This window comes from Phaethon aethereus, assembly GCF_964289735.1.
Source record: "Phaethon aethereus genome assembly, chromosome: 12".
In the NCBI taxonomy this organism is placed as follows: domain Eukaryota; kingdom Metazoa; phylum Chordata; class Aves; order Phaethontiformes; family Phaethontidae; genus Phaethon; species Phaethon aethereus.
The window spans coordinates 2,885,859-2,902,200 of NC_138588.1; the positions used below are offsets into that span (position 1 = coordinate 2,885,859).

At 46.7% G+C, this 16,342-nt stretch overlaps 1 protein-coding gene across 2 annotated transcripts in view; it reads left to right on the plus strand.

Annotated features, from left to right (window-relative positions):
- MEGF11 (multiple EGF like domains 11) overlaps window positions 1–16,342 on the plus strand; it is a gene marked incomplete at its 3' end in the record, with an annotated part of 201,920 nt that overhangs the window by 174,354 nt on the left and 11,224 nt on the right. Inside the window, exons 18-19 of one of the 2 annotated variants that reach the window (XM_082005373.1) lie at window positions 5,003–5,121; window positions 13,454–13,520. The exons of the other annotated variant lie outside the window; for it this stretch is intronic. Coding sequence (XP_081861499.1) covers window positions 5,003–5,121; window positions 13,454–13,520 — 186 coding nt within the window. The remainder of the gene's footprint in view (window positions 1–5,002; window positions 5,122–13,453; window positions 13,521–16,342) is intronic. 2 annotated transcript variants of the gene reach the window in all.

Consider the following 16,342-nt stretch of genomic DNA (forward strand, 5'->3'; position numbering starts at 1 on the left):
TTCTCCTTTCAGACAAGGGAACAAAAATCCCTCGCTTCTTTTTTCTCCATATTTTACCATTAATGGAGACTTCCCAATCAACCTGATGGTATCCCAGTCTGACACTGAAAGAAGTCTGAAAAAAGGCCAATGCTGAGAAAGCATACTCTCACCCTTCAAAGTTAACATAGGCAGCTGACTTTCCTCCTCAGCCACAGAGAGAAAGGCATTAGGTTTGAAGACATGGGTAGCCCAGGACTGTCCTTGCAGGTTCTGTCTTTGTGGGCATTGCATCTCCCTATACAATGTTCTTCACATTCCTTTCAGGTGCAGCCACCTACCCCAGAGGTCCTGATGCCACATGATCCTTAAGTACTTGAGAAAAAAAAATATTTGGGGGGTGGCTGAATTCCTGGATATGTCATAAATACCTGAGGGATCACATGCTTCAGCTGCACTGAACCTGGGATCTCTTCTGGTCCTTGGGCAATGACAGTGAATTTGATTCTTGCCCTTGTGGCGTTTCTGCTTTGTGTCAGCTCAGTTTGTAAAAAACCTGAAGTACCAGGTCCTTGCAATCCCGAACAGCACCAGGTCAGTGGTGGTGTATGGGCTTCTCTAGAAAGAAATTTGATGTTTCCTTCCCATTCATCTCAGTCGGTGATGGGGATGCAGAGACTGGCCCTTTTTCTTTCTTCTTTCTTCTTTCTTCTTTCTTCTTTCTTCTTTCTTCTTTCTTCTTTCTTCTTTCTTCTTTCTTCTTCTTTCTTCATTCTTTCTTTCTGCAGTCCCTGTAGCAATAGAAATTTTATCACTTAGGAAGCTACAGCTGAGTGGGATCAGCCATCTCTTTCTGGAGGTCACAAGAACAGTTTTCTTCCTGCCTCCCCCTTGAAAAACTCTGCTCTCTGAGCTTGCAGAGGCAGACTAAGAAGTTAGAAATCACACTGCTCCATCTTCATCTCATTATAAATTGTCTGCAGGTATCAGCATTGTTTCAAGTTTTGGTCTTTGTTTTAGGAGGTCATTTACAAATTCTAGACAAGGGCTTCTGAAAGCTCCCTGCCAAATTCTGACTGTCCTCTAGTACATTCTCCTACTGAAACTTTCTACCCATCAGGAACTTTCCCAGCTTTGGCCTTACCAATGCTGTTTTCAGCCTTTCACTTCCATAGAGCAGAAAGGCAGCAAAAGGTGCCGGCAGGCATCTTCCCCAGGAGAAAATGGTGAGGTAGATACTGAGCCAAGATCACAGATAAGAAACAGACACTCAGAGCGTGGCTGGATGGCAAGAACAACACGGGTATATATGAGTGCATGTGTGCATTTTTGCGTTGCAGAGGATGCTGAAGGACAGTAGCAGTATTACATGGAGGTAACAGGGGTTTCAACCTTCACCTGGAGTTTTGTATGGGGATTAAGAGCAGAACACTATGCAGATGTACTTGCCCAATTAATATAATCCCATGTAATCCCATAGACTTTGGCAGGAATTCCACCTGAACGTCGACTGCAGTATCCAGCCCTATATGGGTCGTAACGTTATGGCTAACCTGAATCACCACTGTTGTTATTTTGCTTGTTTACTCTTGTTAGAGTAGTGGTGGTGGTGTTTCTGAAGAGAGTCACATATGCAGATTCCTAGCTTCCAAAGGCAGTAATTTCTTCCAGCCTATTAATTTATTTCTGGAGGATGTTTTTGGTCTTTATGTCTTCAGCTCTTCTGATGCTGATAATCCGTACATATGTGTGAGGAAGATGATAAGGAAGGGGAACCCCCTGGGCAGCCCTTAGACTCTTTTGCTTTTGTGGATGAAGGATATGGCAGCAAAACACACACTCTGCCCAGCAGCCAGTGGGAAAGAAAACCACCCATGCTGGGAGAGCTTAACCACAGCACATGGATCTGAGAGCAGACTTTCCCAAACAAGCCTGAAATCAAAATGGCCCTCCCCAGCTTGAGAATGGCACATTGCCTCCAGAAAAAGATTTTGAAGTGCAGGTTGTTTAATTCAAGGAGATGGGGACAGAAGGGAAAAGAAGGCGGTAGCACTGGAGAGCAGCAGAGACTTCTTTTCAGGACTTTCACAAAGACTTGGTTATGGGCTGAAGTGATGCTTGAGATCTTATCAAGGTCTTAAAAACTTTCTGGTATGAGTGAATCCTATGCTGAGAGCCAAGATCTAAGCAAAGCTCGATACAAATAGAGCATCATGGATCCCGCAGCCTAGACAAGACATGTAGAGAAATGATCTGCAGATGATGTGTAGTAGGAGGTGGCAGAGTGAACCCTCCTGTTTGGAGTCTTCAGCCACCCCACTGACAGTCTGTATGGGTGGAGAAGATCCACACAAAAAGAAGAAGAAAACAGTTCCATTTTGCAGCTCCAGATTTCCAGGTTTGTATTTACTGCAGAATGCTTACTTATTCCCTTTCTTCACGGTTGGCCTTGTGCCCAGTTTCCACACTACACTGCCTCTGCAGGATGGGGACCGATGCTCTTTGTGTCACCCCACAGCCCTGGCTCGGAGCAGAAGCTCAGTCTTTCAAGCGATAGAGCGTTCTGGCCTTCATCCAGACCTCACGCGTCTTCCACTGGAGCGCAGCCTCAGGCTTGAAGGGCTCACGGCAGGTTGCTGCCATCAAGGGTCCCTTCACAGGACTGATCTCCCCATGTTAAGATTAACATAACCTTTGCAGGTTTTTTGCTTTGTTTTAATTTAAACCGTTCCCTTTCTTTTAGGCATTTAAGTCTTTGCTTACTGTTCAGAGCAGAATAAAATTCTTATCTTTGGGAAGAGAGGGGTTTTTGTGGGTTGTGGGCTTTTTTGGTTTGTTTGGTTTTTTTAACTGGAATAGCATTAGATTTGAATTTGATGTATTTCCAGCCAGCAGTTATAAGAGCTTCATGAATAAATGTGTAGAAAATGGACTGTGCTATCAAGGTAAAACAGCCTGGGTGGGTACTTAAGTATCGACCAAATGGGACTGTGTAGAAGGAGTAATTCTGAGTGCATGGTGCTGCATGCAATGAAGGAAGAAAAGATTTTTGGTGATGCAGACTTGCGTACGAGCTCAGATTCATTAATTCAGCACTGTGCTTAGTAGGGCAGTCTGGTAGACTTTTCCTTCCACTCATTCTGGGTGCACAGAACAAGCTACGGCCAGATAAGCGGGGTGTGAACTTGTAAGGTGTCAGCTGGCTCACGGTAACCATCGGCACGTGCCCTCTTATCTCGCAGCAAAGGCACCGGACTGTGCCTCTTTCTTCTGCAAGCCGGTCCTTCTTGCCCGCAGCCGAGCGAGGCCGTGACAGAGGAGGGAAGGTGGAAGGCAGAGCTGAGAGCTGGTGTGACTCAGCCATCAACACTCGCCGACAAAGCAGAAAGGGATGGATTCAGGTGTCTGTATTTAACTGGGACCGCAGGCTGTGAGAAGGGTGGATGCGCTCTGCTCCTCCGGTGAGCTGCCGATCCCTCGTTAGCAGGTTCAAGGCTATGTGCGAGCAGCTGTGTTTGCCACGGACGTACACTGATCGCCGTGTTTGGGTTCCAGCCCCAGTTCTTATTTGCAGACCCCAAGAGATATCTGTTTCTTGTTAATTCTATTGCAAATATCACAGTTATAGTTAGGAGAGATGGCAAAGTCCTGGCAGCCTGGCTGCTGGGCTGGGCGGTGGCTGGCTGAAAGAAGTTGAATGCAAAGACTTTAGTTCTGGAATCACATCCTGATCCGAGACACTTTGCTAGCAATAACCTTGGAAAATAGCTAGAACTAAGAGGCTCTACACTTGCCACAAAACAGAGCTGACCTCAAAAATTGCTCGGCGTGTTTCAGCAGAAAATAAATGCTCGGTCAGATATGCATGTGCGTGCGCGGTTTCCTCTCCCAGCTGTGTGCCACAGCGCTTATGTAATGGACACCCTACAGATAAAACCACTTATTTGAAACAGAATATTTTGCAGTAAATTAAGCTAAATCTAGATCTCCACAAGATGTCAGCAAAGCAAAATGCATGTTCACAGGAATGCAAACGCAGAGGGCAAGGAGAGACACCGCAGACAGTGCCGGCCAGGTCCGTGTCCTTCCTCACCCATCTGCTGCCAAGCTTCATTAAAGATCTCTGGTGATGGGCACAAGCAGCCACTCCAGCACTTCCTTACCCTTTCCATGTGAAGGTGTTTCCTATAACTAACCTTTCTGCCTAGAATTTAAGCCCATGGTTTATTAAAACTAACCCATTCATTTACTCCTTACAGGGCTTGGCTGTTTAAATGATGCTGCTTCGGTTTAAATTTTTCATCCTTTCTTCTGATGGTACTTTGAAATATTTATCAATTTGTTATTAAGCTGGAACCAGATTGGGATTGATGTTTTCATTAGAACTGCCAGTATAAATATGATGCCTTCCTTGGTAAATTATTTTGTTCGGTAAATGTGTTCATAAGTTAGAGTGGGGAAATAGATAAAATGTCTCTAAGCATAACAATGTGACTGCCCAAGTTTGCCTTTCAGTGCTGCAGCTTTCTTTTTTTCTAAGCCTTTGCACAAAAAGCTATGTAAAATAGTTTGGACTCCTTGGTATAGTTACAGCATCTTGATTTCTAAGAGTTTTTGTAACAAAAAAAGTTTTAATTATTTGTTTCATAACTACAAGGGTTATTCTCATCAGTATTTCTTACATGTGTTTAAACTAAGGAAGAAAGTGTGTTGCAGATCATGCATTTCCCGAGTTTTGCATTTCTTCCCTTACCTGCTAAGCAGCTGTCAGGAATTTTTTTAAGATCTTCAAAAAGATAACGCTGTATTAATTAAATATTTTAATTTTTTATCTTATACTTAATGCTAATAGTCAAGAGCTTCACACCACGACAATGCAGGATAGATTTTATCTGGAGGTGTTTTATAACACCCAGTACTCTAAACAAAGTTTTCTAAACTAGGTTGTCTCTAGCATGTTTTCAGTTTCCTAAGAATTGTTATGGCTTCCAAAGTATTTTGTGATTACTTGTTTTCTTCCCAGATATATCTCAAGGTAGCGGCAGTGTACATTGTTTTTCCAATCCAAGCTACCACACTCTCTCATGTGGTGTGACTTCACGCTTCTTTACCAGCAATCTGGATGGAAACAGCTCCACTAAGGTAGATATTATCCCACCCCACTGTAGCAATGTTCTTATCAGTTCAAGGAAATCGGCCAAAGCAATGCCTGTCGGATCCTGTTATCTGCCAGCATTATTTAAAAACCCAGAGTAGCAGTTCCCGACATCGCAGCTCTAACAGACACAGAAAGTCTGCGTTCCCCTGCGTGTGTCTCCGTAATCTCTGTGCGTGGTAACTGGAATTTCAGCACGTGCCTGTCTGGGTCAGTAAAACTCGCTGTCTTAGCACCTATAAGGTATGTTTGCTTCTCAGAAAAGATAAATAACTAGGTAATTGTAATTATCCATTAATATAACAAAAGTAAGTCAATGAAGCATTAAGTCAGTAATCTAACTTCGCTGCATCGTTGTTTCCCGGATCAGCAGACACACAAATTTTCTGCTGACACAAAGTGGATAGATGCAAGAAGGGATCGAGGGTGCTTCTGAGCACCGTCCTCATCCAGGCGCGTTCCGAGAGCTCTGCTGTTACTTCTGGCTCTCCAGCAGAGCTATGCAGACTGTCTTGCTCCAACATCCAGGAGTACCTTACTTATCCCATGTTGCTATCGATTCCCTAGGACCATTCCTGGGCTGCACTGTTACTCAATTCACCACAGCAATAGGTTTACAGGTGGTCAATGGTAAGACAGCTCTTCCTTTAGAGCCAAGGTGAGGCAAAGGGCAGAGAGCAGAGGAAAAACGAAATGCAATTGACTTCATCGAGGCTGTCATCTCTAAAAACGATGGTACTTGCAGGCGGTGTCACCTTAATCCAAACATAGCTCTGCTAACTGGAAAGCCATGAATACAAGATTAACGCAAAAAAGACACTATTCTACAAGACAGTGTATGCAAAAATATTTTTACATGTGCTCCTGTGAGTCATTTCTTGGTTATTAAAAGAAAATCTCATTAAAATGTAATACAAAGGCTGGCTCCAGAGACTTCTCAGAGAAAAGTTTAGACAGATGTGTAAATATGTTTTCCGATGTAGATGGTCCCCTTGCGTGACACATTTTTGCTCCCCGAATTGAAAGTGCAAATGCTCATGATGTCAAATTTAGGAGGAACACCCTGAGTGTGGGTCTGGACCACTAATTGCAGTAATTTAAATAAATTCAGAAAAGGTCAAAGCAAGCACCTATCTTGATTTCCTAGCTTGCAGTGCCATCTTGTCACAGAGGTACTTCAAATGTTAAGCTGCCACAAAGGTTTAAAACCCAAGTGATGCATTTGGACTAACCTGGAAGCTGCTTGCCTTGCTGCAGTACGGGCTCTCAGGAGTCGTTCAGCAGGTTGTCCTGACACTTAAAAAAGAAAAAACAATGGATCTGGTATTTTCAGGGCACTTACCAAAATATATGGCCTGACTTTTCCTTTAGATCTCCCACCATCTTACTTATTCATGAGAATTGCTTTGCAGTATTGAAGAGCTGAGGATGGACAAAAATATGCTGCTTCTGTCTATGCAGTTCTCCAGCCAAGACAGACAAAAGAGCATATAAAGCCCCTAATGGTTGTCTTAACGAGTTCCATTTCCAAATCAGTTTGCCTGGTGCAATTCCCACTTTCTGCAGGGAAATGTGCACAAGTTGTACTTGGAGGATTCATTTCTTTCTAGTGCCAGCTGGGGTCACAAAGGAACCAGCACAGATGCAAAATGAAAAGAAAATGGCAGAGGAATCTCTGAACTGCTGAGCCAGAGCCCTGGATGTATTATCCTGTGCTCAAAGGAGATGATGCCTTGAGGCGATGGACTGGAGCCATTCCTCTACCACTTCTTTCAGAGAGACAGCTTGGGCCAAGGCACAAAGACAGGGCAACGGGGAGATGCAGCTCGACTCCAGGTTGAGAAGGCTTTCTCCCTCGTGTGCTCCCCCCCTTTTGTCTTCTCTCTTTCTGTGTCTTATTCTGACTTTTCTCTCCTCTTCCCTTGCTGTTCTCTCCACTCTATTATCTTTCCCGCTTCCTCCCGTACCCATTTTCCCATTCTCTTTTCTCACCCAACCATACACGTATCCTTTCTCTTTTCCTTCCCGCTGCCTCTGCTTCCCTCTCCCAGCCCTGCACCGGCTCCGCGGGGCACCGCGCTGTTGGCTGCATTTACTGACCCCGCTGCTGGTCTCAGTGCACGCAGCGGGCGCTTCGCGGGGGAAGCAGGGTGGGCGGGGATGGTGGATAGCAGACGCTACAAGGTCCAGCATTGCGCTGAGGAGCGCGGTTTGTGCGACAGGTTTGTCTTCACAGGAAGGGAGCAGCGCCGATCCTTCCTGCATCTCGCCTGGGACCGGGCGAAGGTATCTCACCTCCTCATTTCCCCTCCGCCAGACAGACATTTGGCCACTGCTCACACCCCTACGCATGTCCTGAAGGAGAAAACTTTGAAGTTGCTGAGAGATAAGTAGGAGTGAAGGCATTAAAATCCTCCTGGTGTATACGGGACCGGTTAGTTGCGCTAGTGGAGCGCTCAGACTGGAACACATGCAAGCAAAAGCAAGTGGGAGGATAAAGGGGAGAGTATGAGAAGAGACTGAAAAAAAAAGCTTGGCTTGTTTTACCTAGCAAATGAATGCTGAGAGGGAGTATGGCTGCCATCTATAAATGCCACGGGGTAAACACTAGCAGGGAGAAGAGCTATTTGAGTTAGATGACAGAGCTGGCACAAGAACGCAAGAGGCTGAACTGGCCATGAATGCATCCAGGCTGGAAATGAGCTTTCTAACATCAGATCAGTGACATTTCGGAATAGCTTCCCAGTAAGACTAATGGGACAAAGAAATCTGATTACTGTTAAAATGGCGCTTGATCGGCTATCTAAGCGGTTACGTGCCTGGGTGTTTGCGGCTGGACTCAGGGACTCGGTGATCAAAGCCCTCGCAGCCCTGTGCCCACAACGCCCGCCCCGGCCGCCTGCAGGAGCTGGTGGGGCTGAGCTTTGTCCTTGTGCGAGGCCCAGGAGAACGGCCCTGCACCTCGGGGGCTGAGGAGCAGGCTCCTGCATCTCGGTGCAAGCGTTTAACCACCAACACCTCGCTACAAGTAAATGCTCTTCCCGTGTGAGTGAGCTCGCAAAGTCAGCCTGGCTGAAATGCTGGCCCCGTTGAAGTCAAGGGATTTTTTTACTATCGGTTTAAGTGAAGCCAAGATTTGACCCTTGCTTATCAGCTCCTACAAGTAGGTTTTTGCCTTTATTCTCATGACATGTGCAGCAGCAAGTAAGAACGACGCTGCAAGTTACCAAGGAGTATCGTACATGAACTGAAATGAAATTGTGCCTCAGAATTACTGCACCAACACTTTTCAAAGCAGATAAATAGATACACACTTACCTCCATACCTGTGTTTTCACATCGGAGCTCTCATTGCTTGAGTTAGAGACCAGATTTCTCAAATGCTGAAGAGCTGTGTGGCTCAGAGGGCATTCGGTAGGACCGTTCACAGAACCACTCTTCAATGCCAGCGGTATATTTGAGTTTCTGCATTGTGCACGAATGTAGGAATATATCTCCCTTTTACAAAAGGCAGCAAAAGTACGTGAAAAATACCCTGTATAAAGCACGAGGCTGCCGCACTGGTATGTCATGAGCAAATGGAAGATTCTCACCTTGCGCTTGCAGAGCTCTTCATTCCACCCTCACTCCCTACCAAAGAACAGCACTGCAGCTAGAGCCCAGGTGTTGCTGGTTTCTACAGACATCATAAAAATCAATTTCTATTAGATGTCCTGAATTTTTAAAGCCAGCAGATTCACATCTATTAAAGGAAGTTCTAAATTCTACCAAAGACTTCACATAAAATTAGAAACTGCAAAACAGAGGTCACTGGAAACGGTCTGACTGGATGTCACCCAGATAATAAAAAGGAATTGAACCACAGAAAGCATCATTAAAGTACCTTTGACTAAAACTTGCCCAAGAAAAAGGAAGACTGCAAATACAGAATCGCTGCAGAGTGTCCAGGATGGCCATCTAAAACCAAGAAACACGGGCTTGGACCACGGAAACCTGAAGTCAGTAGTCAGGGAAGTTAATAGCAAAACTCTTATCAATTGCTCTCTTGGAGAATAAAGGTGTGATGGAGCTCCTGCCAGCACTCATTTGCCTAATCACTACGGACTTCTTAGAAAACCTGAGCACTGACAAATGATTGTTGATCACCTCCCCTCTGTGATCTACCCAGTTATTTCAGATGGGCAGATGAGGACTTGGCTTTACTCATGCTAGTATCTCATTGATCTTAAAGGAAAAGTTGCCAGATATGAGGTAGTTTTAACCAAATTGCTAAAATTACAAGCTAGGATTTTTAGTGGATAATTTTACTATGAAGTACTTTTTCCTCCAGAAAAGTAATTTTGCTTCCCACTAAAAATAGAAGCATCTTCTATCTCAGAAAAAAAAAAGTTAACAAATTATAGTGTGTTAGGAAATGATAGTAGCACAAAGAGACAGCTATAATCACATTTCTTCGTAATTACCACATTCTGAAAAACTTAGAAATGTCCCCAAATCATTTCATTAAAAAAAAATCAATTCTAGCCCATAGCTTTCCGTGCCAAATTCTAGGCTTGTGAGCTGATTTATAAATCCTACAAAAACACAGCTTTTAATGGAAACTCAAAGACTTTAATAAACGTGATCCAAGCGGTGCAGCCGGGTTGAAAATCAGCATTCATGTTATGGCCGCAAGTTTTGCAATGAAGAAAAAAGCCGTGGGCTCCGCTGATGAAAGCTGCCAGTGCCGTTAGCGGGGCTGCGCTGACCTACACGGGCCAGGAACGTCGGCTTCCTCCCTCTGCGACCACGTTACGAACCGGCGTGCTTTTCATCGCCGTGCCGTCGCCGGCTTGCCGACCGCCCCATCCGCCCGCGCCGTGTCTCGGCTGCCGGCGGGTATGTGCCCGGTTTTGGGGGGCACAAGGAGCGGCTGAATGATAAAGAAATGACTCCTGTGTTGTCACCTGCGGGACGTCGCGTGCACAGCCCGTGCCAGGAGCAAGGCTGTGCCGTCACAGCCACTGCTCTTGGGCAACGGTCGCTCCGGAAATATTGCAGACGACCGGCTTGATCCACTTTCTGCTCTGGGCATGTCCTTGAGGAGAGCGGCCGGAGCAATGAGCTGGGGACACGTTGCCTTAGTGGGAATATACAGAGGCAGAAAATGGGAAGGAGCAGGACGAGGCACTGCGTACAGCTATCGCTGCGCTGCTGGTGCCGTCTGTGTGGGATCCCGGGATCGCAGGGCCGCCAGGCACCACTGGGATCATCTGGCTTCCCCTCCCGCGCAGCACAGGGCGCAGAACCGCCGGCAGTTAGTGCCTGTTCCGAGGCGGGTGCTGGTGGCTCAGCAGCAGGGTCTCTTTCACCCAGAGCCTGGCTTTCGGGTGGATTTGAAATGGGCTGCTTTGAGTGTGCTGGCACTAATCTACCTTTGTCTGCGTGCGCCTGTGTGTATACTTTCATATATGTATGTTTTTATACATATATATACACACACACATCTATGTGTGTGTGTGTGATCGGTGTATTTGCGCTACTGTGTGTCCTGAATCTTTCCTCCAGGCTGGAGTTCAGCCCGTTTGGAGCACGGTTACATGTTTTGCAAATGATAAAACCTCTTTGTGTAAAAGCTTCACCTGAATTGCTCTAAAAATACCGTGCAGTTGCCTGTGGAGAGACCCAACATTGTGTGTGTGTGTGCGCGTGTGCACGTGTGTGTGCGCGCAGCCTTTTCTACCTGTGCTGTCTCCCGTCTCTCCGTGCAGTGCTCACACCTTTGGTTTCTTCTGTGTCTGTTTAAGCCAGGGCAGATTACATTTGGTGTGAAAACACATCAGACCACTTTCTGCATTCTGAACCAACTGGAATTCAATCAGCAGGATTCGGTCAGTGAGGGCAAGGTTTTGCTTCTGGTTGTTACAAATCTTCACCCAAATGAAACCCAGTTTCTGTCGTTAGATAAAAGCTTCCAAATGTCAATGTGCAGTTTGTGATGTACAGTGTAGTTGTCCTAAATGTGATACTCCTGGTGGAGAGGAGTATTTGCAGACGCTTTCCCCAGAGATAAGGGAGAGGCTGCAGAGCGCTGCAGCTTTATCCTCCGTGACCCAGCTCTGGGGAAGCTCGCAGGGGAACGTCTGGTGGGCTGGGAGGATTCTGCTGGTCCCCATTCATAAAGGAGCTTTTGCCAGAGGAGATTTCCCGGCCATAAGCCCTCCCCAGTGTGGTCACTACCTAAACCAAGGAGCGGAGGAGCTGCGTGGCTGCCCAGCCCCATGCCCTCCTCCCCTCTCTTGGTCCATCATTTCTCCTTCCTGCCGTATTTCTCCACCTCCCATGACGTGGTTGCTCCTTGCAGGTCACGGTGTGCTCCTTGCAGCAGACTCCACTGGCGAAACCACTTTGCCTGGTGACTGCCCTGCCCCTGAGCTTGTGTCCGTGTTACGTGGCACAAAGCAGCGTCCCCGACTGCTACGTGGGACAGCCCTTTTACCCCTCCCCAGCTGCCTGTGTTTCCTCTGAGGAAGTCTCTCCAACGCAGGGTTTAGTCCGTCACGTCCCTGCGCAGCACCCTGCACAGCGTACCTCGCCCGTCGCCGGGCTCCTGGGCTGGTAGCACGACGTGAAGGTGTTTGTGACCCCGCGCTCAGCAGACGAGTGGGACTACGTGTGCGGAGAGCACAGGGCCACGGCCCCTTCCCTGAGGTGGCACACGCAGCCGGCTGTTTCCAGGAGCGCTGGGGGACGCCAGGGAAGTCCCACTTGCAGGACAAAACCCAGACTCCGGGCCTCCTCCGTCTGCGGGAGCTGCGGGTGCTCTGCCTGCACGGGGGCAACGCCGGGATGCTGCACCCAGCACCCGTGGCACCGAAAGCTGTTAAATAGGACTCTGAGGGTAGGGGAAAATACCTTCGGGGTCCGGCTGTAGGTGCTGGGTGCCAGCTGGGGTTTTACATCCCAACAGACTTCAACACATCAGTGGGGTTTTTTATTCCAGGTCTTCAAGCCCATTATGAAAGCTAAGCAAAAATTAAGGCGAGATCAGGAAAAACGAAATGTTGTGGTAATTTTGAATACTTAATTCAATTTTGACCTCCTTTCTTGTTAAGCATTTTCTTGTAAATACAGTAAAATTGCAGAGCCGAACCTCAGAAACAGAGGCAGAAGGCTTTCCTGTTTGGAAGCAGACACAGGAGAGCAACAATGGCTTCAGAACTTTAATTTTTCAGAAACGGGGTCGGGATTTCCTCTTGAACCAACACTTCCTCAGGACCAGCCGTACTTTCAGCAGGTGTGGCTACCAAGGGAAAAATGTCGAGGTGGAAAACTCAGCAGCTTTAGCAACCGCAGCGATTCACAGAGCCTCCTTGCTGGGACTCACCTGGTCACCGTACGCTCTGCAGAGCCACCTTTGCTGCGGTGCCCCAGCCTAGCGGAGCCAGGCACCCCCAAAACGGCAGCCCCCCTCCTTTCGCTGCCTGCCAAAAGAGCTGCTCCAGCGAGCTCACCCCGGGCCCCCCAAACCCCCACCCCTCAGGCAGCCGCCGCGCGTGCCTCGGCGTTGCGCTTCAGCATTCCCTAGCTCAAGCGAGACTTCTACGAACGGCAGAAAAATCAAGAGCATGTTGACACACGTGCTTAACACAACGGCAGCCTTCCCCAGCCGGCGCCGCGCCGGCCGCGCCGGCCGCCCCTCCGCAGCCGCGCCGGCGCAGGAGCGCTGCGCCCTGGGTGCACGCGGGGTCCCGGCTGCCGCGCCGCCGGAGCGCTTTTTCCAGCAGTAGCGTGTGGACGGCAGCCCCGGACTCCGCTTTTGCTGGCACATCCGCACGGGGCCTTGTGCTTCGTTACCGCCAATGTTATTATTTTCCTTGAATTGAGAGAATTCTTGCAGCCATTACATCTCTTGCACCTAAACGCACAGCCCCTATATAGCAAAGCAATACAGTATATAAGCAAAGCCCCTTTGCTCCGAACAGCTCCCGTCTGCATGCTTATGTAGGTGGTTTTGGCCCGTCCATCTTCATTAGTTATTTTGAAACTGCCAGCATGTCACTCCATCTACGCAGGCTTTCGAGCTGTGATCCCTGGTTACTCAGGAAATCCTGTGTTTTCCAGCATGCTTGTGTTCATTGCTTGGTGAAGTGACTTTCCTTTGTGATTTTCCCTAATGCTAGTGAACAACTGTCAAATCCGTACAGATAAAGAACTGAGATGGTGAGGCCATGGTAATAGTCATCTCCCATTTTCATTCTTGACATCATTGGGATGAAGTCTTGGGTGGGGACTGTCTGTTTATCTCAGCATTAACCCATTATCATACTTTTTGAACAGCTCAGTAACAAAATCCTTGACAGAGAAACTGCAGACTGGAGACCCTACACCTATCTGAATGAAGTAGGTCAGTAATTTTTAAACAATTTAATCATTGTAGTGGACATTAGAGCAATTCCAAATCCAAATCAGCCTTTCATAAAGGCCTTAACAATAATGAAGAATGTCAGTGTTGTCTTTATTTCACAATCAGAACTGCCAGTGGTGAAAGATCAAGAACTGAAAATTGTTTCCTTTACCGCAAACCACAGACTGGGAAAGCAGAGTAAATATTCATTCTGGTCTCCCTTCCTAGGTTGCTCACTTGAATCACTATCTAATCTAATCTATAAACGTCTTTTTAAGGACTAACTTATAACATTAAAAATTAAAATTTGGGATTTTTTTTCTCTTTCATGCTTAATGGAGTTTAGCACTAAATACTGGCATCTCGATAAAACTGTGGAGGCTCTGGTGGGAGCTGGAGCGTGTGATACACCCCGTTATCTCCCAGTTAACCATACAATGGCCATTTCTCAGGCAATTTTGAACCACCAGCCACTGCAAACAAGCCAGGAGTGAAGTCTAATTGCCCTTTCTGAGTTTATTCCCCCTGGCTTCAGTTTTCACAGGGTTTTCAGGAGCTCTTCTCTCAAAACCTATCCAGATTTAGTGCTTTGGTTGCTCTTTGTTTTCCTATCTAAGCACTCGGAGTTTAGCTTGTCAGTGACAGAAAGCATTTGCCCTTTCCTTTACTGGGATTACTAATATCTTACTGAAAATATGCAGTATGAGGGAAAGTGCAGTATTCAGTGGCATTATAGGATGTTTAAGGTCAACTATCTCACAGCTCACACGGCAAAGGAATTAACACACCACCAGGCATCACATCTTGTCACTGCTCTTTTGGTCACACACCATGCCTTGCTCCGAAGGTCGTCTTCCCTGCATCAGGAAAATCACAAAACTGCCAAGCTTCAGTGCAAAGCCTTCTCCACCGTTATCAGCCATTAATGTTTCCTCCTCTATTACAAGCTGCAGAACTGCTGTTGTGCTTATCTGTATGTAACGTGGAGAGCTGGGGGTTTCCAAATGCTCCTCAAATCAAGTTAATTTTCCTTTTACTATTTCACTGCTTTGCTCGCTAGCTTTATTTGCTTTTTTCTTGCGGTCTCCTGAACTCCCTGAGTGCCACATTTGGCCTGCATTCATGCCTTTTATTTTGCTAGCAGAAGCGATGCTAAATGCCTTTGCAGTAAGAATGACGTAGAAGTGATAAACGCTTCGGCTAAGCAGTCTCCAGCAGAACAGTCACAATTTTTTCCATGGCATTTTGCATCCCAGATAATTTTTTCCTTCCCGCCCCCCCTTTATTTCTTTCAAAATGTCTTTTTCACACTAATTGATAAAAATTAGATATTTTTTCTTGCCTTTCAGCACCAAAATTAATGCTTGCTCATGCTACCTTTCATAATGTTGAATTCTTGCTCAGATCAAGGCCATTTTTACACGAAACTGTAAAATGTTCTCACTTCATGGGGTTACTTTTGTGCAATAAAAGCTGCTGCTTCCACTTACATGTGCAAATTTCAGAAGAAAGCAAAAAACTTCAATTTTGAATTGTCACCATAAAATATGTGAAGCCTAATAAGGTCGCATAGGGGATCCTGACCTTTAAACCATGTCATGCGTGGAAGTACCGAAGAGTTAAGAGAGGTGCCACCTTCTCATCCCACCGTTGGCCTCAGCTTTTATGACACGGGTGCTCTAGCTCACGTGTTGGAACAGCAGCTAAATTGTATTGTCCATGGCTGCATTCAGTTAAAAATAGTTAAAATAGCAGTGGACAACTCCTCTGTTGTGATCCTGTGAAATATTATAGAGAGCAGATGTGTAAGTGAGCTAGAGGCAGGGAAAAGGACTTAAAGAGAAATTTGGAATGGATGGAAAACCCTCAACTCTTCCGTCACCTCCCTGGCTCTTCGGCCAGCAACTCCTCTGGCTGAGGCAGTGGTCCCAGAGGACAGGCTCTGCAGACCAGCTGGATGAGAAACAGCATCTGGCTCACAAAAATGTCTGTAGGCTTGCTAGAAATTGCAAGTGTCATGAATAGGAATTATAGTTGGGGCAAAAGAAATCATAAGAATATCCATATGAAAAGTAACTCGGACATTCATCTTCTAAAAACTGCAATCATAAGGAGTTTTTTCTTAATTCTTTTTTTTTTTAATGACCTATGAAATGCATTTCTGATCAAATACTGCCCTCCAAGCTGGATGCTGTCCAGACGTGTCCCAGGCTGACACCTTTTGTGTTTTGAGCTGCAGCGTGCCATCACTTCTCGGTGCTCAGACTGGTCGTAAGGGTTCAGGGACTCCTCTGATGGGGAAATCCTTGCTTCTCAATACCACACAGGATCCAGGCTTAGAGTCCCCTTCGATCTCACAGCTCAGGGAGAGCAGGAGAAGCAGACACTCCCAGCACCTTAGGGGCAGCGGCTGGCAGCTCGGGACAAGCCAGGAGACTCTTTCTAGCGAAAGGAGAGCACTGCTGCTCAGCTGGTTGGTGGTATCATGCCTTCTTCTCTGCGCTTGGCACCACAGCTCCTCGCTTCCAAGCAGTGTATCCCTGTATCTGTGTCTAAAAGAGGACCAACAGAATGCTTTCTGGAAATACCATGTACTTTCTATTTGCTTGTGTATCTCATAAAGGCAATCCCCCAGGTAACAGGCACGTGAGTGCTGCGATTAACCCCTCTTTGCTCTCCTCACTCTCGCAGGCTGAACTTTTACAGCTTTGGAAATCACCTTTTGATTGCTCACAGTTTGCATCATTGGTCTTTGCTGAGCCAGGAGTCATCCCTCAGACATTTTCTTTGGAAAGGAAAAGGAAGGTGTTCTCTGGGGGAGC